This window comes from Argiope bruennichi, chromosome 6 (assembly GCF_947563725.1).
Source record: "Argiope bruennichi chromosome 6, qqArgBrue1.1, whole genome shotgun sequence".
NCBI lineage: Eukaryota > Metazoa > Arthropoda > Arachnida > Araneae > Araneidae > Argiope > Argiope bruennichi.
This window is the reverse complement of record NC_079156.1, coordinates 100,063,144-100,088,544: the sequence shown is the minus strand read 5'-3', so window position 1 is coordinate 100,088,544 and position 25,401 is coordinate 100,063,144. Positions and strand designations below refer to the sequence as shown.

Sequence of the window (25,401 nt, the reverse complement as noted above, 5' to 3'; positions counted from 1 at the left end):
AAAGATTGATTTTTAATTTCAATTTGCTTTATGTCAGACTTATGTTAAATATGCAAATTTATGTTAATTATTCTAATATGTTATTTATGTAAATTCCTAATTTTCTGCGGGACTTCTTTTCTGCGGGCCTTCAAATTCTAGAAGGTTCTTGAATAATCTTCTGTATATAAATAGTTTCCCAATCGGTTAGATTGGTATTAAAACTCTTCAGTTGATCTTGAGTGTGTTCATTTCTCTTGGACTTGCTACATTCACTTCATCTACGTGACAATATTTTGCAACCTAGTTTACACTTTATCAAATGACAAAATAACATAAATTTAAAAATGACAAAATAAGACAATGTTAAAATTTTAAATTAAAACTTTAATTAGAAAAATAACAAATATTTTATACCTTGTTATATACAAAATGCAATACAATTATATTAATTTAGTAGATCTCCAAAGTATCATAATTTTGTATGGTTCCTTTGCGAGAGTATTATTAATGCTTGAGATGGTGACAAACTGTGCACACCCAATTCCCCAAGAGCACTGTTTTTCGAATTAAAGCCTTCCTGGTGTTTTAAAGTTTCTTTCAACAACATGGCTGGTGCACTACTTAAATTCAATAAAATGCACGAATCCTTTATCCTGCAAAGAAATATGGAATCAATCATATTATATATGAATGACAATTTAAAGTCTTTAATTACACAATTTCGTAATAGAAAACATCACAGAAAATATTCTAATATTGATGACTATGATATTCTTGTCAACAGACCAGAAGATGAAGGCAGATTCTTTTGGTTTAGAAATATTAAAAGAAAAAACACCCCATCCACTATTTTCAACTCTAATCTTATAAGCATGATAGCTTCGAGGATGAAAGGTAACTATGACCCAAGGAAATGAGATATGCTTAAATTAAAAAAATCAAAATCAGAGATTCAGAAGTTTACACTAGAGAAGAAGATTCATTTTTCTGCCATTGAGTTGCAAGGAATTAAAGTTTGAATAGCAGTTCGATACATAACTAATTTTTTTTTAAAATTCATTTTAAAAGTACAGTAATATCTCAGATTTTTTAACTTTGATTGATTGATTTTTTTTCAAGGAAAATTTGTGTCAGTTTTTGTCAGTTGCCTCAAATTTTTTAGCATGCCCATGTGACCTAATTACTAATTTTCGTTTTCCACTCTGTGTGGTATTGTTTCTCCTTAGGTGAAGTAAACTGGGTTATTAAATATGCAAAATAGATGACTGCCTAGAGGCAGTGACCTATGTTTAGAAAATTCCGAGATTTCAAGTTGTATTTTTTGAATAATTAAATCTTGCAGTTCGCAGAAGCCATATACTCAAATTTATTAATATTAAAATCAAGTATTGTATAATTACTCTAAACATATTCCTCATTAACTACTTTTTGTGCATTTTAGATAATCTTGCTTTACTAACTCTAAAAAAAATGTAACTTTAATATTTTTAAAAAAATATCTTCTATAATTAAAAAATATTTAGATTATGTAAAAAAAATTTTCCTTTCCCCCCCCCCTTTTTTTTCAACATAGAGAATCAATTTTTTCTCAACATAGAGAATAAATTTAAATGAATAAAAAAATTTCTGAAAGTTGCAGAGGGGACATTGAGACTTCCATTGCCTAAGGGACTAAAGAGGATTTCATTCAACTCTGAAAGTGACTTCAGAGAATACTTTTTTCTTGATTGTTATGGTGGGGATACTCTCCAAAGTAATATGGCAAGATGGACCTCTAATGGGAAGGGTTGTCACTAGCAAGTCATGACCCTTAGGATTCAGCCATATTTCCCATATCTGCACAGTGTTCTAGTCATTTAATTTTTCTACGAGATGGGATATAGGAATTGTCACTTTTGGTTTCACCTCTGTGGTATGTGATGGTGGTAAGGAGAAAAATTACAGATGCTCAAAGTTGAAATTTTAAGGTGAGGAACAGAGGCAAAACTTAAATTCATTTCTGTCATCTTTTAAAATCAAATATGATAAAGAAGTGAATAAATAATACCATGTCAGAGGTGCTAATTTTATTTGCTTAACCCCACTTTAAGGATCAACTAACCTTACTGCATCACTGATTTCCTTTCCAAACAATAATATTTGTATCTTTTTTTCTTTCTCCCCTTGCAAACTCTCATACACCAAGAAGAATCTTCAAAAAGGTATAAAAATGTAAATGAAAAATTAAATGTTCATTTATTTTTTGCATTTGCATTTTAAATTCATTTCTTATTGTTTTTAGCATTGCATTCTATTTTTTAATAAAATATTTTAGTATTATCAGATCAGCAAAAATTGTAAGTATTACTGTACTTATAATGCTATAGAACTACAAATTTTGCTAAGAAATAATCAAGTATTAGGAAGCTTTTAGCAAAAGTTTTGAGAAAAATATTCAAATAATTCATTTTAATTAATAAAAGATAAAACAGCAGAAAAATACTTTCATCGTACACAGTATCAAGTATAAAAGAGAATACATTAGTTCTCACTGAAATTTTTTTTAAAAATGTGAATAATATTCTAGTAACATTGCAAAACTTCTATCTAAAATCATTTTTTTAATGCAACTTTAAATTCTAACATAATGTGGATACATTTAAAGATTTTAAGATTAAATTTTAGCAATTAATACATTTAAAGCCCAATTTTTCCTAGTTAAAAACGTTTACATTACATAATTTACTTACAATTTAAAATAATTTTCAGGCTTTGTAGTATACATTCCAAATATTGGAAATAAATTACGAGTCATATCAAAATGCAACTGAGCAGCACCTCCTTCGCTAAAACTGTTTTGAAGAATCACCTAGAAAAAGACAAATCAATTTGTATATAATTTGATAAAATAGTCCCGACATCTCTGTAATTATTATAACCCAATTATTCTTAATTCCACTAGCAATTTTACAATACTTATAAATGATTTAAAAAATCAATATTGTAGAAATTGGTTTACACAAGTTTTCCTAGTACTGCATATTTTGTGTTCATATTGTTAAGAGCATAGTTTAATGGATGTATGGTGAATGTAGCCTAACATGCTGGATAATAGAAGATGATGCTTTGTGCCAGAAATAATCCAGAAAACACAAAGAATAGAAAAAAAAATGTTCAATGTCTACATCTCACACAATTCCAGAGAATAATTTGCTTGAGTTGCAGAGAATAATTTGCCTCGTGACAGGCTGTATAACATCACATGGAATTTTCCAGATCTTGATCTATACAGGCCACACCATTCGAATTGCAGATACCAAATTTGGCATAAAAAAAAATCTGAAATATGTGTTGTATGTCTTGGAGAGACTTAAAATTTTTTTTAATGAATTAATTAAATATCAAATGAAATTGTAGGGTCTTTTGGAGAGTACTTTTGAAAATACTACTGCACAAAAATATTTTGTACACCATTTTAAAATTTAAAAATATTGTTTTTTTTAATGATACTCATTAAGCTATCATAAAATGTTTTCCTAAATGTTGATTTTTTTTTGTATAATTTTTAGCAATGTACAATGAATTTCTAACCTTTTTCACTATTTCATCAAATATTTAATTGTGCATTCTTTCCCATTGTTGAAAGAAGATGGTGAAAGAATCTATTTATAAACAACTGGGTTTGCATGCAGAATAGAAAATAAAATTCCAGAACTACATAAGACCATGCACAATTACAAAATGGATTTAGTGACACTGTGATGTCATGGTACTTAATTCCATTATGAAAGAGTCATATATATATAATAATAATAATAATAATAATAATAATAATAATAATAATAACAGATGTAAGAATATTAAAAAACACAGATTTAACATGTATTACAATTTGATGCTTTTAAAAATACATAGCTTAGAAAATTATAAATATCAAGATACTGATAAGGGATTTTTAAAATTAAACACCAATGGTGACTAGAATACAATAAGATTTAATTTTTTCTCTTACTTCTTCAAAAATATAAATATTCAATTCCATTGCAATCTGCTGCCACATTTTAGTAAAAAGAGGTTTGGCTAAAAGTTCTTGTAGACTATGTAAACTGTTATTAATGACTTCCAGCATAGGATATGCAGAAAGAGAAAGCTCCATTAGTTTTTTATCTTCAATAACTGGCATGCAAAACCACCTTTAAAAAAAAAGATTATAAGAAAACTTATACTGGTTTCAAACGTTTCTAACAAAAAAGATATTTCAAATTCTTTTAAATAAAATGATATTTATCAAGACAACTTTACTCATATAAAATTTCTTTAAAACATAAAAGAAGCCTAAAAAATAATGAAAAGTCAAATGATGCTGGATATACATGGCACAAAATAAAATCAGTTTAGTCCTTTCGAATTAATTTTATTTTTCATTTTTACATATTTCTAACCATAACATTACATATCTAATCATATTTGAACTTCTTTTTTTTACAGTTTCTAAATTTTTGACTAATTTTTTTCTTGCATTTTTTTGTTCACATATCAAATGACATTCGAGGCTTTCATCTTGAGGAATTGAGAAAATATTAAATACTTAATTGTTGCTCGTCTTCATGCTATTATTTTTTTAAAAAAAAGTTACATCTTTGAACTTTACTTCTATTTAATGTTTTATAACAGCACATACAAAAAAAAAAATGAATAGTTGCAATCTTTAATTTATGCAATTTTTAAAAATTTCATTCTATGATAACTTTTTTTCACACTTGCAACTAAAAACTTATCCAATCTTAACTGATTCTCTCTCTCTTTTTCAATGAATGAATAAACATCATTTTTAATATTCTACTGTTTTGTACTTTTTCGTATAAAAAGTGCACAAAGGGAAAGTACTGCTAATCTGTTATGAGATTTTTACCCGCCAAATATCGCAGCTGATGAAGGTTTTGTTAAGGAAAGATCCATTTATAATAAAAGAAAATTGGCAAAAGTGTGTGCTTTATTTAATTCTTGTCGCCAATTTTAGGTAGTAAAATAGCTGTTCATCATATGTCTTCTCGATTTTGCCGAAATTGCACCTATCTTTATATTTAAACTTTTTCCTACTCTTTGGAGGGGTAGACTGTTTGTCGGTTTTTATTTACATTAGCATGTAAATGATAACTCAGAAACTATACAATTTCAATAGATGAAATTTGATACATCGTTTTAGCAATGGTATAAGTGTAAACATTTATCGAAATTTGAGTTAAATTTGTTAAAAAGTTGATCGTTTGTTGGTCTGTATTTTTGCATGTGTATATAAAAGCAATAATTAGAGATGCAATGTCTTAAATAAATGAAATTTGGCATAAAATCTTATTGCTAAAATTGTATTCTCTGCCAAATTTTGGTTTCATTTAGTTAAAAAAACAAAAAGATGTGCAAAATATTTATTTTGTTTTCTTTATTATATTATGAAATACAAAATTCTCATGTGCAGGAATTTTCAAGTCATTGTGTTCACACAGATAGACATAATACCATAAATGTGTTTTTCAGATTTAGGGAGGTCTGAAATATGGGGATTCAAGAAAATTTCAGGTTTGAATTTTTTAATGATTACATTATTACCTTGTGGTATACTTTGTAAATGAGAAAGAAAAAAGAAGAAGAAAATTATGCAGCAAAAATGTTTTTTCTTAGAAAGATGTTTATAAGAATGGAAAATATGCAATAAACTGAATTTATATACTTTTCTTTCCTAAAAGGTCTGCTTTTTGCTTTAATATCCAGCATTACTCTGTCACACATCGTTTGAAGCAGATCATTTTGCATATGTTGAAAGTAAGCAATGATTTCATCAAAAACTGATGACTCTAAATCTTCAGCATTCATTGATGATTTTGTTTCCTTTTTCTTAATAGCAGCTAAATGTTTTTCATTATCTAAAGGAAGCAAAAAAGAAGAGAATTAGGTGTAAATTTATGTAAACAATGGATAAAAATACATCAAAGTGCATTTGAATTAGGAATGTGGTAAAAAATTTAGTTAGAGGATATTAAGGATTGCTCCAGGATATACATACACTTTTTTTTTCTACTAAGAAGAATTAATTTTTCAATCAAATATAATTTTTAAAGAAGACACTTTTATCACAAATTGGAAGAAATTGGTTTATATATATGGTTTAAATAACTAAACAAAATATTTTGTGTAATAGACATTATCTTAGCAAATTATACATTTTTCCAATTCAATAACATGCAATGAATTAATCTTGCTTGAAGAAAAAAGGTATATTATTTAGATTGCTGATTTTAACATGACAATTTTACACACTGGATATTATCTATAAACTGTAATAAGTCTAATGCAAATTATAATTAAAAAAAATATACATAGAAGATTTAACAAATAGTATTTTTTTTTTTTGAAAAATTAAAACACAAATTATATTTTGCAATATATAAAATCATTTTCAATAATAATAAAAAAAGATTATAAAAGCTGAATGACTCAATATAAACAAGAATATTTGTGATCCCTTAACCACACTGACATAAAATAAGTTTATTGATTCATTAGAAATAATAATATTTCGAATAAATGTATACCTTACCTTTTAGAAGAGAATCACACAAACTTTTTCTTTTTTTATATGAATACAAATGCAGGAAGAACTAAAGGGAAAGTTTATAAATATACTATATATCATTTTAATTTTTTCTATTTTAACATAAATTCATCCAAAGAAATGTTTGCATAAAATTGTTCTGTAATTATATCAGAATAAGCTGTTCTTACTTATATATATATATATATATATATATATATATATATATATATATATATATATATATATATATATATAATATTCTTTAGAAATATATATATATAAGATACTTTTTACTTTAGAATAAGAAAAGATTTAAAAAAATACATGATGGAAATACATTTGCACATAAATAAATAAATAAAAACATGATATCTATAGTCTGTGTATTTTCTGTAGGTAGTTCAAGGTCACATTTTCTACCACGTTACTGGTACCAGACAACCAATAAGGAGGTAGAAAATGTGACCTTGAACTGCCAACAGAAGACAATAAAATACTATCAAATATGAACTGCCTACAGAAGACTATAAAATACTATCAAATATGAACTGCCTACAGAAGACTATAAAATACTATCAAATATTGTCTGTTTTAAAAATTACATACTAACTTAACCCTTCAAATAGTCAAATTGGCCTTTTCCATGTTTCATGATCATCTCAGAAGAAATTGTTTTTCTTTATCTGCATATATTGATTAAATTCCATAAGTAAGAATATTCATCAGATTGAATGATTTATTAACAAAGCTCAGTTACATGGATTTAATGCCCCCACAAAATTAATATATGTTTTTTTTTGGAGAACATTAACATTAACATTTAAAATAAATAAATAACATTCAGGAAACATTATTTCTCTTACAGGCAAATTATTCCATTCTTCAAGAACACTTGTTATGTAATGAATAGCATTCATTATTCCACAATAGTTAAATGGGATAGTTTCTTGCATTTGGCACTGAGATAACTGATGTAATCGAAGGCGAAAATCATCAAGAAGTTCTAGCTGCAATTCCAGAAAAGAAACTTGGCAATCTTTATCAGTTGCATTGCAGTATCTTTCTGTAAAAAATTATATATGCAAATATGTGATTCAAAAATTAGCCTTTTTTTATAAGCTTTAAAAAATGGATAGAATAAAAAAGATCTTCAAAACCTTCACAATATAATTTATATAGAAAAAAATGAATGATAAAATAATTAATTTCAATAAAAACAAAACAAAACTACAGAATGTGAAGAAGGAGAAAACTACACAAGTACTATTTCATCAGATTAATTTCCAAAATAAATTGCAATATAATGAAATAGTAAATAAATTAATAAAATACACCTGTGCTTAAAAAATTATAAATAAAACAAAGGACAAAATTTTGATTAAAAATTTCAATTATATATATATATATATATAACCTTCATTTTCTAAAAAACTTATAATTCAATAAAATGCTTTCCTATATATAAAAAAAGAGTATAACTACCAGTCATAGTGAGAAGAAGTGTAATAAAAAGTTCAGCACTTTCAGGTACATGCATATCATCAATATCACTTTCTTCTTGATATCGAGATTTCCATGCAGTTTCAAGACTTAAAAACTTATCCATTTTTTCCAATGCACCTAGAATTTTCAAAATTTTAAATTTTAATTGAAAGCTCAATAAACATTTAAAATATCTATTTTAAAAGACAAGTAAATATTATTTAACTGTTTCAGTCAGATGATCATATATTTAAGGTAATTTTTTCATAAGAACTTTATTTTCTTTCAAAGCAGAAACATTGTAGAGTATTTAATGAAACATAAATACAAAATAATGGAGGGAAGGAAACTATTTTAAATTCATTTAATGAAAGTTCCTTTATAAGGCAGTTTGAAAACAGCACATTACAGAATAAGAGTTGGTATTCAAACTATGGCTTCAGATTTCAAAATGACGAGGAACCATCTAAGATATTTTGTTAAGTATCAAAAACAAACTACTTTGAAGAATTTTTACTTAAATTTAATTAAAATATTACACAATTTTACCATTAAAAAATATCATATTAGCAGCAAAGAAGGAAAAAAAAAAAAAAAAAAAAAGGAAAGAAAGAAAGAATGATTACAGCATTAGCAATTTTCATATGTGAGATTTCCACAAGAGATGCTATAGAAATTTCAATTGATTATTTTTATGTGAATTGAACACAGCACATATCAATATATTATACTTCATATTATATTATCAATATATTATATTTCATATTATATTATCAATATATTATACTTTATACTGCTAGATAAATTTATAAAGCATCTACATTTACTAAATAAGCATGTCAAATATAACTCCAGTTTAAAAGCTGGAAATTCACACGTCATGTGCAGTGATTGTTGTTGTATTGTCAGTGGTGGATTTTGACAATGAGGCCACAGGCGTTGAAATATTTTGAGGCCCCTCCAGAAAAAACTATTGATGACAAGAAAGTAATAGAAACTAAACTTACTTGGACTTTTGACTTTATCTTCATACTTGTTTCTAATACAGTTTGATAATTGGAAGCAATTCCTGTATGTTAATTAATGCATCTACAATTTTTATTTCTCTTTATTTGTACACAGAATATACTTTTTATCAACATAACATATATATATACACACACACACACATATATATGTGTTATATACAATATATTTAAAAAATATTTTTGAGCAGTTTTGTGGCCAAAAAGAGAAGGAACTTTTGAATTTTTTTAAACTTCACTTTATTTCATTCCATCCTGAGAGGCATAATTTATGTACAAGCAAGAAATGACAAGGCATGTCAATCCACAGCGCAATACAAGAGCAAAATATTTTTCCGAGCTATTTTATACAATGAGATTTTTATAGGGATTTCTTTACATGTCCATTTAGAAAAGGGGGAACATAGGTATCTTTTAAAAGAATTTGTTCATCTTGACAGATTTTCATCCCTTTACTCAGAGTGTGGGAACCCTGATTTAAGAATTTTTACAGAGCTCATCTAGCATTAATTAAATATAAAAGGTGGAATTGAATAAAGAAACAAGAGAACATTTTAGATTTAAGTTAATATGGGTTAAATTAAGATAAAAATTAGGAAAATTAATTAAGATTTAATTTAGGTTTAGAGATATCATCACATCACACACACACACACACACACACACACACACACACACACACACACACACACACACACACACACACACACACACACACACACACACACACACACACACACACACACACACACACACACACACACACACACACACACACACACACACACACACACACACACACACACACACACACACACACACACACACACACACACACACACACAAAAAAAAACATGATTTTATAAACAACACTTGATTTGAAACAAGAGTCATTGAGTCCTTTTGCGATTTTTATTTTTTATAACTTCAAGGAAATAGTCCAGTTTTTATATATTATGAAGATCATTTGTCCAAGCTCTGGTGAGTATGCTTTAGCATAAACATAGGTAGGCAGAAAGAAAGACTGAGAAAATATCTTGAATGTATATATTTTTAGAAAAATACGATCCTGCGCACATCAGAAATTAAAGATACAGGAAATATTTTTTAGAGGATAGATAAATTACAAATTTTAACACATAGATATATTTGCTGTGGACTGATCAGGTTTCTTTATCTTAGATATATTGATATGATTAAAAAGGCTTAAAAAATTCAACACTTTGTCACCCTTCATTTTTTTTTTTAATTCTAAACTCTTTTATTAAACAAAATAAAAGAAAGAAGTGACAGTAATGGATACAACAGTATTCAGACATTAGAATTTTATATTAAATGGGAACAAAATTTAAAAAATATATACTTAATATGTATATCATTTTATTTTTCTTAAGTTTAAAAAAAAAGAAGCTTATTCAATTTAACTAGCAAAAATGGTTTCCCCGCAGCTTCTCAGTACGTTCTTTAATAAAGGTATCACCTCCCTCCCACATAAAATCATGAAAATTGGTCAATATTGTCAACATCAGGTTTTTAATTTGAGACACCCGCATATGAGTTTTGTGCTTCATAGTAGAGTGAAAAAAAACCCCAAATATGCATTCTAAATGTATTTTTTTTAAACCAACTGAAATTAAAATGTAACACAGAATGCAGTTTCAATTTCATGATCATATATCAAATTTCATTGATCTACATCGTTATGTCTTTATATAATCTCATTTACATGTATGCAAAAGTACAGACTAACAAATGGTCAACTCTTTGACAGATTTAATTCAGAATTTGATAAGTATATTGATGCTAAATTATAACAATAGATAATAAATAACAATAACGATTTTATTTGTTATAGCTATTTACAGCCTATTGTAATAGCTACTCAAACAGCCATACTGACAGATTTCATGTCAATGGATTTCATTCAAAATGTAATAGAAATCTACAAATTTGTTGTAAATACCATGCAATCAAGTTTAAATTTGTCTAGTTCAAGACGTTTTTGAGATTTTGTGTTCACAGACTTATAGACAGACATAATTCCCAAACTCTGCTTTATGGACTCATTGAAATCTGAAATGATAAAATTTGTCAAAATCTTGACTTGATTTTTTTTCTTTCTTTTAATTAGGGAAAACTTGTCTATAATTCTTTGATAATATTCTTTTTAATAAATAAGTGAGAAAGTTGACTCATATTATTACGAAAATAGTTTTTGACTATTTTAGAAGCAAAAGAAAAAAAAAAAAAAACAGTCTATCTCAACTTGCAATAGAGATTCGAAATGACTCTCCATTAGATTTCAATTTGGAGAAAACTATACAAAGAGCAATGAAAGAATTTTTGCTTGAATATTTAATTATCATTTATAACTTACCAAATTTACTATGTTTCCATTAATTTAGAAAAAAAATGTAGTAATATTTTTTTTATGAATTTAAGTGATCTGACTTTATTGAAAATGGAAGTACTCGCCTTGAGTGACAATGGCATTTTTGAGAGGGGGAGGGGAATCTCCTCATTAATGGCAACTTTGATTCAAGAAGAAAAGAAAAATCGTTTTCATTGGATAAGCAAAATGATTGATAAATATTCTGTTTATGCTTTTAGCGCAAAAGACACTGACTGCCTTCAGCGACCAGGTATTAGCCATTCAATTACAAGTAATAATTTAGGCTTTTCAATTACCTTTAATCAACTGCATTTCACCAAGACAAATGAAATAATATTTTAATAATTAATTCTTGCACAATAAACACAGAGAGTACTGACTAATTATGTATGCATGCAAAGAGGCAAAATTAATTGGCGAATAAAACTGACATAATCTATAAACTGACATAGTCTATAAATGCAAGGGCTGTATTACAATTTTATTTTGCGGTAGCCCTCAAAATGGGATGGTAAGGTGGACAGGCGATCATTGATGATTTATCTAGAGAGCATAAGTTTCCTGTGAAATAAAATTTGGAGAAATCTAACAGATGGGTGAGACTGTCTGACTAATCAATTTCTTTCTTATTATTTTAACTATATAATATTGATTTAATAATATCAGGGGTTTTTTTTGTCATATATCTTAGAAACTATCTAAATGCCACAGCTTTTGATTTTTTTAAAACTCTGTATTCCCGTTAGTACAGGGTGTCCCACAAGGTACGCAGCATCTAATATTTTCAGATTCTGGTAGAACACGTCAAGATAAATATTTTGATGTAAAACATGTGGGGTCCCCGAATAATAGCATAATAGTCTAATTACACGAATAACATTAATTATGAATAGACAGTTTGTATTCCAAATTATGAGGTATGTGACGATTGCAGAACATGGAAGCTTCCTTAGATGATTATTGCCACCACGACATTAACGGCGGCACGACGATCAAAAGTACGTACGAAAGATAAACAATTATTGGTTTATGCAAAATGGTGCTAGACCTGACGGCACTCAACGAAACTTCGATCTCTTTGTGGAACATTTTCAACATAGATTGATCGGGCAGTACTCCATTACGAAAACAGATAATGTTGTAGAGTGGGCACCTTACTCCCCGGATCTTAACCCATGCGACTTTTTTATGGGGACATTTGAAAGACACAATATATCACATACAGGTCTCAACATTGGGCGACTTGAGACCAGTAATTGAAAACCGAGGTCAAGAAAATTGCGACACGTTTTGCAGAAAACAACTGCGAATTTCGATTCCAGACTTCGCTATATCGTTTGTTCGACCGGCCGGCATTACAAAAATATGTTGTATTGAAAGTTCTCAATAAACATAAATTTTTGCTTTATTTTATTATTATTTCATTTCTTATTTTATTCATTTATAACACAAGCTTCACGCATTAATTAGACTATGACGCTAAATTCGGGGGCCCCACATGTTATACATCAAAACACTCGTCTTGACGTGTCCTATCCGAATATGTAAATATTCGACGCTGCATACCTTGCGGGACACCCTGTATTTATTCCTTCCAACATTTCATTTGGCTATTTTTATACATTCATTTCTTTTAAAGTAAAGGAAGAAAATTATGTGAACCAAACCAAAAGGAAGAAGCAGGACAAAAAAAAAAAAAAAAAAAAAAAAAAAATCAGAGTGCTTTGCATTATGATATATGTTAAAATAGCTTTTGAGGCTCCTTGGAGATAACAAAGCACAAGGTTCCGCTGCCTGTGCGGAAAACCGCCATTGTGTGTTGTTTGTTATTGTTGGTAAATATTCACAAATAAAAAAAGATGCTTAGTTCTCATACTTATAAAGAGTATGAGAGCTAACCTATACTTTGTTTTTTTCTAATATTTTTAAATTTAAACCCATTAGGAAATGCTGTATTTTCCATCTGATTCTATGCAAAAATTACAAATGGAAGAGAACAAATCTTCAGATTTGATAGATTCATTGAAAGTGCGTCAACAGATTAATAACTTTTAAGAAAAAACGATGCTATTATTCTAAATAGATTCCGAAACAGAACTAGCTGAATTTCTAATCATAGAAAAACTTTAATGTATTCATGATTGTCCAAGAAATACAAACAAGAAAACTGAAAATTTATTTTTTAATCTTTGACTTGGAGAACTGGATGGATTTATATTGACAGAAGAAATCAAAACATCAAATTAAGATTAAATCAAGCATATAATTTCTATTACAAGAAATTACTTAATATAATTAATTATAATTACTAATTTGAAAAACTAAATGATGTTCAACAGAAAGAATTAAAATATATTTTATAATGATGTCAGGAAGAAAATATATTACTATCCTGTTAGCTCGAAAAATAATTTGTAATACATTAAATAATACTTTTCAGATTATATTAGTGTCAGTGAATAAAATAATTAATGAAAGCAAAATATGAAGAATTTTTGATTTCATTTTATTTATAAGATTCATAAATCGTTTTGATGTAATAAGAAGGAGTTAAACCTCTCAAAACTTATAGGTCAAATGCCAAATTTTTAAGGTTTGATACCAAAAGCAATTTTACTCTATTTGAGGCCTTCGTATAAGGTTTTCTGTCAAACAAAGACTTAGGCCATAGTTCCTTGATCATGAATTTGAAAATTATGGTTTAGATTATCATAATCATGAAATTTTAAGGAAATTACAAAGAAAAAGAATTAAACAAAACAAAATTTAATTGTACATGATTAAAATTAAAAATAAACAAACAATCAGAGCTTATAACATTCAACTTGCACTTGAATATTAAAGAATATACATTGCAGAAATTTTTAATGTAAAACATCTTAATTTATATTTTTATAAAAATAATTTAATGGAATATAAAACTATATTGTCATGAAAAAATTAAATAATTTCCTTACTTTGATGCTCTAATAATCGCCATCTAGTGAAACAAGGTTCAGAAGATAATATTTGCATCAAATTTGGATAAGATGGTGGATAGCCTTGATTTAGAAGTTCTTGGGAAAAAAGCAAAATTTCATCAATTGTATGGCTAAGTAATTTATCATCATCAAGTAATTTTGGAAGATCTGCTTTAAAACGAGTTATAGCCAAATGAACCAATCCTCTCATCATTTGTACCTATTAAAAATAATATTATTATCAATTATTGATTCTTTTTTCAATCTTATTTACATTGAAAGCAAAAAATATTTTCGAATTTAAAAAAATTATACATTTATGAAATTAGAACTATTTTTATACAATCTAATATTGGTGGTTTTCAAAAGTTTTATAAAGTAAATTACAGTTATACCTAATACACATTTTACTGAATTATTTTAAATTAAGTAAAATTATAATTCAAAGAAAATGCTAAAAAAATGCCAAATACAAATTTTACATCATAAAATTCAGAAAAGTTGTTTAGCAATATTTTATATTTACAAGACAATTCTTTATAAATATGGATTATACAAAAATTAATTTTGCTCAAAATAAGATTTTAATACAATCAAAAATTAGAAAATAAACACGTAAGAGATAGTGCAGTTTTTTAAAACTGAGTCAAGTAACTAATAACTAATAATAGTAATAACTAATAATGAAATACACCTGTTTTAACAATTAAAAATAAGAAATATAATTACTATTTTAGCAACCACTGTCATTACCATCAACAAACTTAAACAATCACACAGGTGAAAAAAATAAATAAAGTTAAAGTCACAAAAATTTAAAATTGGCTCCAGCTCAATAATGTCAGTTTCTTGACAAATGAATTTAACTATAATTATACAAAAAAAAAAGAAAGAAAAGAAAACTGCTACAAAATATTTAAAAGAATTTTAAGCACCATTAGTATATTTAATTAAGGTGTCATTAGTTACAGTAAAATAAATAATACACATCATTTTAAAAAAGATATTGAAGAATTACCAATTAATTATGTTACCATATATATATAAAAAAGGGATATCTTATATAATCCTGTTATTTACAAGATATTAAATAAATTTTCAAAAAAACACTTGTTCAAAAATTGAATTCGCTGGCTTAAAAAAATAAATAAATAAATAAAACTTACCCGAGCACTGAAGCGTGAAAGTTTTTCCTTTTCTAATAAGGGCTCTACTGTCTTCTCTAAAAATGGAGTATGATCTGCAATCCAGGTGAGTATTTGAGTCATGTACCACTCTGGCTGAAATTAGAATAAATTGCATTACAATTACATAAGATAAAATTTCACAAACATATAGAACGAATAAAATTCAATTCCATTTATTGTAGCTCAGTAGTGTGTATATATATATATATATATATATATATATATATATATATATATATATATATATATATATATATATATATATATGTCATTTGAAAAGACAAAAGTTTAATTTTGAATTCTTAGATGGTAAATAAAGTTAACCATTCCATGACCAATTTTAATTAAGCACATTTAATTTAAATTAGTCAGTCTATCAGATTTTTAAAGATAATACAGAATATAATTTTTTTTTATAAATACTTTTATCAGAATATCAAAAAGAAAAATATTATTTATAGAAAGGCTTTAAATGAATTGAAATTGTAATACATTTAATAATGCATTTTAATCTTTATATAATGAATAAAAAATGTTTTCTTTCTTTCTTATGATATCCATTGTGGCATGAGAGCCATCTCCAATTGTTTTCTGAGCATCAGTTTTTTACTATTTTTATTTCATCTTCAGATTTTTGATATTTACTATTTTCTAGTTTTTAGATTTTATATCCACTCTAGTTTAAAAAAGATATGTATTGCTAATACCTAATACAAGAATCGATTATAGTCACATACTTTGATTTAAAGAAAAGAAAATGAAAATAATAGAACTAAGTTCGTCAATTTTTGTTTTTAATACAACCGAATTAGATTTTCTAGTATCTTCTTTCAAAATCCAATAATTTAGGGATTCTGGACTTTGTTAATTGTGACTGCTAAGCTGATGCAAGTCATCAACATTTTTTTAAGAAACAATGAAAACATTAAAGCACAAGATTAATAATTTATAATCGAAATAACACATATCTATAATGACAAATAATATAATCTATAACATGCATGCTAACAACTATATAAGCATGCACCATTTAAAAAATAAAACAGTTTTTGCACAAATTTTAGCAATAGTGACTTACAAAATGGAAAATAAAGCCTACCTTATCAAGTCTGTTAGTTGGTTTCTTCCCCATGAAATGAAATACAAATCGCTTTTGTAAAGGCTGTAACATAAGTTGGAGAGGAAGAAGAAGAGTAGAAACTTCAGCATCTTCTTTTATATCCTGAGTTTTGATATAAGTATCTCTATTAAATAGTTAAGGTATATTATATTACTAAATTACATTTATTACTTTAAAGCTAATCTGAAATTATTGGCAAAGCTCACATTTATAAGTGAAAATTAAAATAAAGACCCTAATGAAATGGGGTTTAATTCTACACTGCAAAAATCTTCATTTTGTAACCAATCTTGTGAATACATACAAGTGGGCAAATGTCTAAAACTTTAGTTTTTCACTTAATTTTTAATCTACTTAATTTAAGAACATTTATTGATTGCATAGAATTTCAACATTAAAAAGTTTTCCACCATAAAGCAAAAATGTAGAAGATAAATAACCTTATTAATCAATTATTCAAAATAAATTTTTAAAAGATTAAAAAAAAAGTATATTGTTGCCAATAAGGCAAGGTATGCAATATAAGATTAAAGCATATAGCTATTTCAGCAGATTTAAAGAAGACTAAAAGTTGGTTTTAGATCATGGAACTTGAAGAAATGTGATTTAAATATATTGCAGCAGTAGAAAATATTTATGTATCTAGTTAAGAATATTCCCCTCTTCTATAAATTTTGTTAAGAAGTAAACAATTTAACAAGAATAACAGGAAATAAAATAATATGCATTCACAAATACACATAACATATGAATAATAAATAAAATCATAAATTTGACTATGTTATCATACAAGAAAGAAAAAAATAATTGCAATGAGTTACTTTAAAATGATAGGAAATTTCTCATTCAGAGAATTTTAAACTGGGGGAAAAAATTGATAATAATTTACTCAAAATAAAATTGACTTGTTAGCCAAAGGGATTGGTATTAGACAATGACAACATCACATAGAAGAAAATTAACATCAAGGTGATGATTGGAACTATATATTTTTTAAACAAGATTTAATTTATAATTAAAAAAGGAATTTTGCTGAAAAAGAAAAAACGAATAAGATACTGTAATTTCAAGCAACAAATCGATCAGTTTGCTTTTTCTTCCCATATTATTATAAGAAACCTTATTAATAAAATATCTTTTGTGGTCAACTTACATAAATTTGAACTACAAAGTGATTTTAAAAAAGGATACGGAAGTGCTATTTTACACAGCGACAGGAAAAGCTGATTGAATTTCATTAAAGCATCACTAGACTGGCTTGGTAAAACAGTTAAATTTGTAGAAGAAACAGGCCAATATAGATTTCCAAGAATCTTTTGAAATTCACTACAAATTAAACAAAAAATGTATTTATAAATATACAGTACAAGAATGAAAAATAACTTTTAAAAGACTTTCTCTATTTTTAAAGATGACATCAAAATCGCCAGAAAAGAAATAGAATGTTGGAATTACCATTTTCTCCTATTTAAATACTTACACAAAATTTTAGATTTAATGTTTTCTAATTATATAATATATTAATGTTTCCTAATGGGTTTACTTTTTTCACTTTTTAAATAAATAAATAGAAAACAAAATTTCATCCACAACCTAAGTAAAAAGAAATTATGAATGATTCCATCTTCAGTTATCCCTAAGTTAGTTAAACTTTCAAAGTACAAATAAGAGAGAACAGTTTATAGATTATAAAGAATAGAAACAATTTAACTCAAGCAAGAAAAAACATTCTTATTTTTGATGATTAACAATATGGTAACATGTTTTAAAATTCACAAATATGAAAAATAAATGCTACTTTTTTTTCTTTCAAATAAATACAATAAAAGATGATCAAACTGCTCCCTTAATATTGTACTTTACAAATTAATATGACAATGTTTTAAAATCATATTCATCTTTTAGGCATAAAGTGGCATCTGAGTTTCACAATATATTAAAAAGAAATACATATAAAATAAATGAAGTTTATCATTATTCTTAAAATAATTTTTCCCTAATCTACTGAATTCAAGCATCTCTACATCTTTCTAGTCTTTCAACACTTCTCTGGGTTCAATTTCTGTAATTTGAACTATCTAGTGTAAAGCTACAATACCACATGGAAACTGAATGGTTAAATTAATGTTTGAGCAGCTGGATTTTAGCAAAATAATCTTCTCAAGCTCTAAATATTTCCAAGCAATTTCAATTTTTTTCTTCTACCTAGCTATGGTGAATGTATCGTTCTAGTACTGCCTTTTTAAGAATATTAAAAATCAAAAAGCTAGTAAAAAATTGAGCATTTTACTTAATTATAAAGAAGAATAAAGCTGAAAGTTAAAAGTAAATTCTCTTCTGCCTATTAAAAAAAACAACAACAGGAGCATTTCTTTTTCTTTTTCTATCGACTGCTGACAACATTTCCCTTTACAATCTTAATACTACATTTAAAAACATACATTCCATAGCAAAATATAATAATTTTAATTTCTTCTACATCATCTTTATAATTTTGAAAGAAAATTTTAAGCATGCTTTGTATAGATTAATAAATTACTATTGTAATAAATACTTTATAAAGTTTAATGTTATAAATATTTATAATAATAATATTTTTAACTTAGACAAATTTCTGATATTTTTATAATAAATATATGAAATATAACATAATTAAATATATGATAATTAGCCATCTCTGGTGACAAGCTTGTTTACCCAGATTACTGATTCTTAAATTTATTAATGATTAATATGGAATGCATCATAAAATATAGCACCTTGTTATTTGATGTGACTGGAAAGCTTGAATTCAATGACTCAATTTACTGCAAGTTAAAAAGTGTATTATTAAGAAATAAATGCAGAAATGAAAATCCTGCTATAGTATTAATGATAGCAAAAGTACAAAATTAAATATTTTGATGGATGATCTTGAATTATATCATAACATTTAATAATATTGTTAAAGATAATGTATTAAACTGAATTAAAAAGTATTGTTAAAATTAAGGGGAAAATTGTATGGAAATGAAACTGATATCATTAAAAAGATATTTGTGTGTGTGTGTGTGTGTCTTCAGGTAACACAAAGACCATTTTTGTAATATAATTGTTTTAAAAGATATATGAACATCAGTTTCCATAGGTAAGTTATTACGATTACTTATCTGGCAACAGATAAACCTATTTGTGTGGTCAATTAATTTTCTGTTTGGAACCTATTCTCTTTAAACTTTGTTGTTTTCTTTCATATTACTGAATACACTTTTTGATGATATGACATACCGTTTCCAAAACATTTCTAATAATATTTTGAAACTCCATTACTTAGCTAAGCGAAGTATTGACTTCAATGCAGCTGCAAAAATGTAACACACTGACGGTTTTAATATCAAACCCATTACCAAAATTTTTATTTCAAGCATGAATAAGCACCGAGAAATGTATACAGTGAGATAATATTTACCATTTTTATAAATATAGTCAAAAACTGAATGGTTCATAAAAAATTAACAGCAGTATTACTGTTCTTTCACTTTTCAAAGGATTCGAATATTGATGCAAATCACAGAAAATGCAAATAGTGAGAAGTTCCTTATTCAGGGAAAAATTATTTGTAAATCTGAGAGGACTAGCAAAAATATTATAAAAAAAAGGGAAAATGTGGAGCTCTGGAATATGAATGCAGAGTAATATAAATTTCATTACTATTACTATTTATTTAAAATCTGAAACTTATTTTGAATATTGTACTCTTGAATCATTCCATTACATATCTTTCCGATTAATTTAATATTTGAGATTTTATATATACATGAATAATAGTGGTAAGGCATGAATACTAATTATTTAAAATTTCAATACTAACTACAATGAAAAACTCAATTTACAGGCTATAAATAAATTCATTATTTTATAAAAATATTTTTAAAAAATTATACAAAGCTGGATTTATAAACTTCTTAGGCATATTTATTGTTATTAATAAGTTGTAAATTATGACAAAGAAAAAAATATTAAATGCTCAATAGCTATTTATACAATATTCTAACAGAAAAATGCACATACCTTCCAAATTTCTCCCTTAAAACATCATGCCAATATATCATTGTTTTCGTCACATATGTGACTAGATTTTTACAACCAGAAGTTCTTACTTGCTCCCAGTAATCTTTAAATTTTGAATATGTTTCAAGGATTTGATTTGCTTGGTTACTTTTCAAAGATTCTTCCATGACTTCACTGAAATAGAAGAATTTTTAATTGATCTAAATAAAATTTTAATATTATCAAAATAAAAGATAATATTTTAAAAGGTATAAAATAAAAAATTACAAAAAAAAAGAAGTCCTTATTTTAATGATTTAAAAATTATTAGTTTAGATTCACATATGTAACTTTATACTGATAAGCAGCATGATTAAAGTTAGAATGAAAAATCAAGGATATTTTAGTTTAGTTACATTAGTGTCCCATTTTAAAGTTACGAAAGGTTGCTTTGGGAGTAAATTCTGCAGTTTTAAACTGTGATCAGATTGAAAATGCATCAAATAGTTAAATAGATCCTCTTTAAAATTTCCTACTATAGCAGTAGAAACACTTTTCAGAAAAGGAGGGAATAAAATATTTTTTAATACATTTTTTTATCCTTTTCCCCTTAGCTTTGTAGTCGTCTATTAATGATTTATTAGAAGAAAAAAAGCATTTTTAAAAGCTAATCTAGACAGCAAATGACAGCACCATATCTATTTCCATTTTTTTTAAAAATCCTAGTGGATTTATAAAGTAACATAATTCCCAAGTAACATCATTTTCAAAAAAGAAAATAAATTTTTTGTGTAAGCAAAATAAATAACTAAATTAAAATTAATCAGCATTATGTCTGTGTGTGTAATAAACCTTTAGGGCAATCAAGCATTGAAACTTCAACTATTCAAGGCTAAAAATCAATATTCTGCAATTGGACCTAGAATCAAAGTCCATTTCACTGCTTAATTTTTTTATAAAGCAATTACAATTCTACATAAGAACAAACTGATTGGTTTAGATTCACACGTACTACTTTGAATGGAATTAAGAACACAATTTTTAACTGTAGTGTGTATTTTCATACCATATGCTTATTGTTTAAATTACAAAATGTTTTGGAAAAATAATTGATAAGCAAGTATCCAACAAATCTTATATGTATATACAAATACTAAAATTTATTTATATTGTATAGTTATTTATTAATTAACTGTCCTAAAATTTCTAACTGAATTAAAGAATAATGATGATACTCTTATTAATTAATCATACAATGGTGAGAGTAATCAGCCATTTCATTGAATAATAAATAAAATGCAGCACATGAGTATTGTATCAATATTTTCATTTGAATATTTTTTCATTACTTCAATACTTAACTTAGTCTAAAAATGATATAATTAAAAACATATTAGTGTAATAAAGAAACTTATATCCTGCTAAAAAAATAACATAAAACAAATTTAAATATAACATGTAACTTCTTAAATAAAAAATAATGCATGCTTCTTACAAATATTTATTATTTTGATCCATGTTATATACAATGAAAACAACTTTAGAAAATAAGTTCTTAAAATTGATTCTAGTAATTAAAAGAGAAAAAAATAACACAAACTTTTCCATTTCCACTTTCAAAATCCATTGAAAATAACCATAAAGAGCTTCAGCTTCCTTTAATTCTTTAACTTTTGAAGAAAAATGCTCTCTGATGGGTTGCATGTTGACCAGTTCAGATTCTGCTGAAATCCTCAATTGTTCACATTTTTCGGACAGATCTCTAACTCTGTCAACTGCATTTTCAGCATTCTTGATAAAACTATTGACATGTGCAGGATCTGCATTTTGTGGATTGACCTACAAGATAAAATATTAAAACAATTCTATCAAAAAGAATCAGCTCAATCATAATATGCTAAAATTTGGTTATTATATTTTAAAGAATGGAGTTACCATTTTGTTATAGTAAAAATTCACCCATAAAATAAATTAATATCATGTATATATTCAAGAGTCCAATATGCACTTTAATATTGTTTACAACACTTTAAAAAGTCAAAATATTATGCATTTTTAATTAGAATATTTCAAAATGCTTAACAGCTTACAATGTATACCCTCCAATAACTACAGAATTTCAATATGTGCTGTGGAAATTACATAAAAACTACAGAGTTAGAGATATATAACGAAAAACTATGGATAAACCTTAGATAGAAAAAATGAATATGGGCCAAAATTTACAAATACTAAAAATATCCTCTTCCTGAATCCTCACTCACAGCAATGCTGGATGGTAATGAAAAAACTTTTGGCATGGTAAAAAGAAAAAACAGAATCTTGCTTCAGCATAAATACAAAAACACAGGAGTTGTCCTTCATCACAAAAATGCATATGGGAGTTTGTTATAATATTAAACTGAGCAATGGTGACTCAAAAAAAGTAAAAGTGTGCACTATATAATGAAAAAAAATATTAAATGTCTAACAAATAACATTAATTTGTCTGATCAACAAAATTGTATTGTGTTATTTTTTTAAATAAAATTATTTCACTTATCTATTTAATGAATAACAAATGTCTATTAAATAATATTTGAAAATTTTCATTCTAATTAAACTTCTTTCAAAATATTTGTTTGTCAATAATTTGTTGATACTTGTTACATGCAATATATCTGTAAGAAGTATATCTGATGAATGGGTAACCGATGCTGAAAGGCATAAAAATGAACAATAGTACTAAACGAGTAAGAAATTTATACCAAAATTTTATTATTAACAATTAAATAGATCAAAGGGGAAAAATTAATAAAAATAAAATGTTTTAGCATGGAAATGACAACTGTGATGCAATTTTACACTTGATAAGGTATCAAAATGAAAGATATTGTTTTGATTTACTCTATTAAACAAACAAACATATCAGATTCTATGGCAACCAGCAGAGTTGTCTGTCTACATGTGAGAAATTATTGTGGTCCTTCCACTCTTTTACATACAATGTATCTTGGTATATATGTTTAACCCTCAATAGGATCTAAATATAAAAGTTTTTTTTTTTAAATGGAGCATGATAAGGTATGAATGGATATGACAACTATGATGCAATTTTACACATGATTAGGTATGAATGGAAATGACAACTATGATGTAATTTTACACATGATTAGGTATCAAAATGAAAGATGTTGTTTTGATTTACTCTATTGAACAAACATATCAGATTCTATGGCAACCAGCAGAGTTGTCTGTCTACATGTGAGAAATTATTGTGGTCCTTCCACTCTTTTACATACAATGTATATTGGTATATATGTTTAACCCTCAATAGGATCTAAATATAAAAATACTTTTTTAAAAATGTAATTAATATTTAAAATGCATTAAAAGATTTAAACTTGATACATTGTAGATATATGAAAATTTAATTAAGAATTGAAAAATTAGTGATGGTTCTATTATACTTCAAGGACTATTAACATATGACATCCCTACATACTTACGTGTAGTCTTTGCTGCGGCCCTCTGTTGCAGCAAAGACTACACACACCTGAATGCAGATTATAAAAATAAAGAGAAAAATAGAAGAATAATTTTTTATAGCAATGACTAAACTAAAGAATACATTACAATCACCAAATTGTAATGTTTTTAACTCAATAAATTCATTAGTTAATATTTTGGTAAAATTTAGTGAAAAATCTACATTGTGCTTTTTGATTTTACCAAAGCACCAAAATAATTCCGAAAAAATTCAATAATAAAAATACGAAGGAAAAAAAAGATTCTTTTCAATGCTTTCATGAAATGTATTGAGGCTAAACTAAAAAAATACGACACAAATACAAAATTGTAATTTTCTATATGTGAAAAATTGCCGAATATCTAAGCTAACTCTATTCTGCAATTAATATTCGGCGAGTTTTTTAATATCTGAGAAGACTTGGCAGATACTGGCGAAAAATCTTTATTGTGTTTATTTGTTTACCTTAGTAACAAAACTACTCACTTATATGCTAAATATGTTAACCTAACTATATTCTTTAGTTGATATTTGTCGAATTTTGTATTGTTTGGCATGACATGGTATAAATTAATGAAAAAGCTGTGCTTCAAGAGATATTTTCTAATAATATTTTAGGAAAACGACAAATTATTTCATAAAATAAAGTATTTTAAATGCAAAAACAGCAACAAATTAATGAAACGAAACGAAATAGATAGAAATAAATGATAAAAATTTTGAAAACCATAACAACCTCATGTTCAAGTTCTTCTTCATATTTAGTAATACGATTGAGAACTTCTTGTAATTTGTTTTTATCTGGCAGTTCCGTCCCAAATTCTGCATTAAAAAACTCAATCACATCCATCGATGATACGTCCGGAGAATCCATGTTTACATTTTTCTTTCATTTCACATTCCTCAGTTACAAACATGAGTACGTTTATCAAAGGAAAAAAAATGACTTGCCATAATGTCATGGAATTCTCATTGTTTTTTATTTGAAAACCCATGATGGTATCCACCTCATAATTTTGTTAAACAAATTTTTTCGTGATACATTCAAAATATTATTCTAACATGACAATATGGAAAAAAGTATCGAATTTTTTTTTTATAGTTGGTCACGTGACGTCTTTTTAAGGTTTTGGACGAAACTATTT

The 25,401-nt window shown here is 26.3% G+C and overlaps 1 protein-coding gene across 1 annotated transcript; it reads right to left on the bottom strand.

Moving 5' to 3' along the window:
- Positions 1-345: 345 nt before the first annotated feature.
- On the bottom strand, positions 346-25,372 carry LOC129971153 (RAD50-interacting protein 1-like). Its single transcript, XM_056084654.1, has 14 exons — positions 24,993-25,372; positions 22,349-22,587; positions 20,770-20,943; positions 17,911-18,045; positions 16,699-16,843; positions 15,579-15,692; positions 14,410-14,632; positions 8,036-8,173; positions 7,417-7,616; positions 6,557-6,617; positions 5,690-5,882; positions 3,974-4,154; positions 2,712-2,830; positions 346-635 (listed from the first exon to the last, which is right to left on the bottom strand). The coding sequence occupies exons 1-14, from the start codon at positions 25,128-25,130 to the stop codon at positions 452-454; spliced, it is 2,244 nt and encodes a 747-aa protein (XP_055940629.1). The 5' UTR covers positions 25,131-25,372; the 3' UTR covers positions 346-451.
- Between the last annotated feature and the right edge of the window lie 29 nt (positions 25,373-25,401).

Bases quoted from the DNA above. Each gene is read 5' to 3' on its own strand.
- LOC129971153 (XM_056084654.1), bottom strand. From the start codon at position 25,130: ATGGATTCTCCGGACGTATCATCGATGGATGTGATTGAGTTTTTTAAT. The intron at 7,617-8,035 runs GTAGTTATACTC...AATTTTTTACAG, and splicing joins ACTTCTTCTCACTATGACTG to AAAGATACTGCAATGCAACT. The intron at 4,155-5,689 runs GTATATAAATTC...TTTTTTTTAAAG, and splicing joins AGACCTTTTAGGAAAGAAAA to GTGGTTTTGCATGCCAGTTA.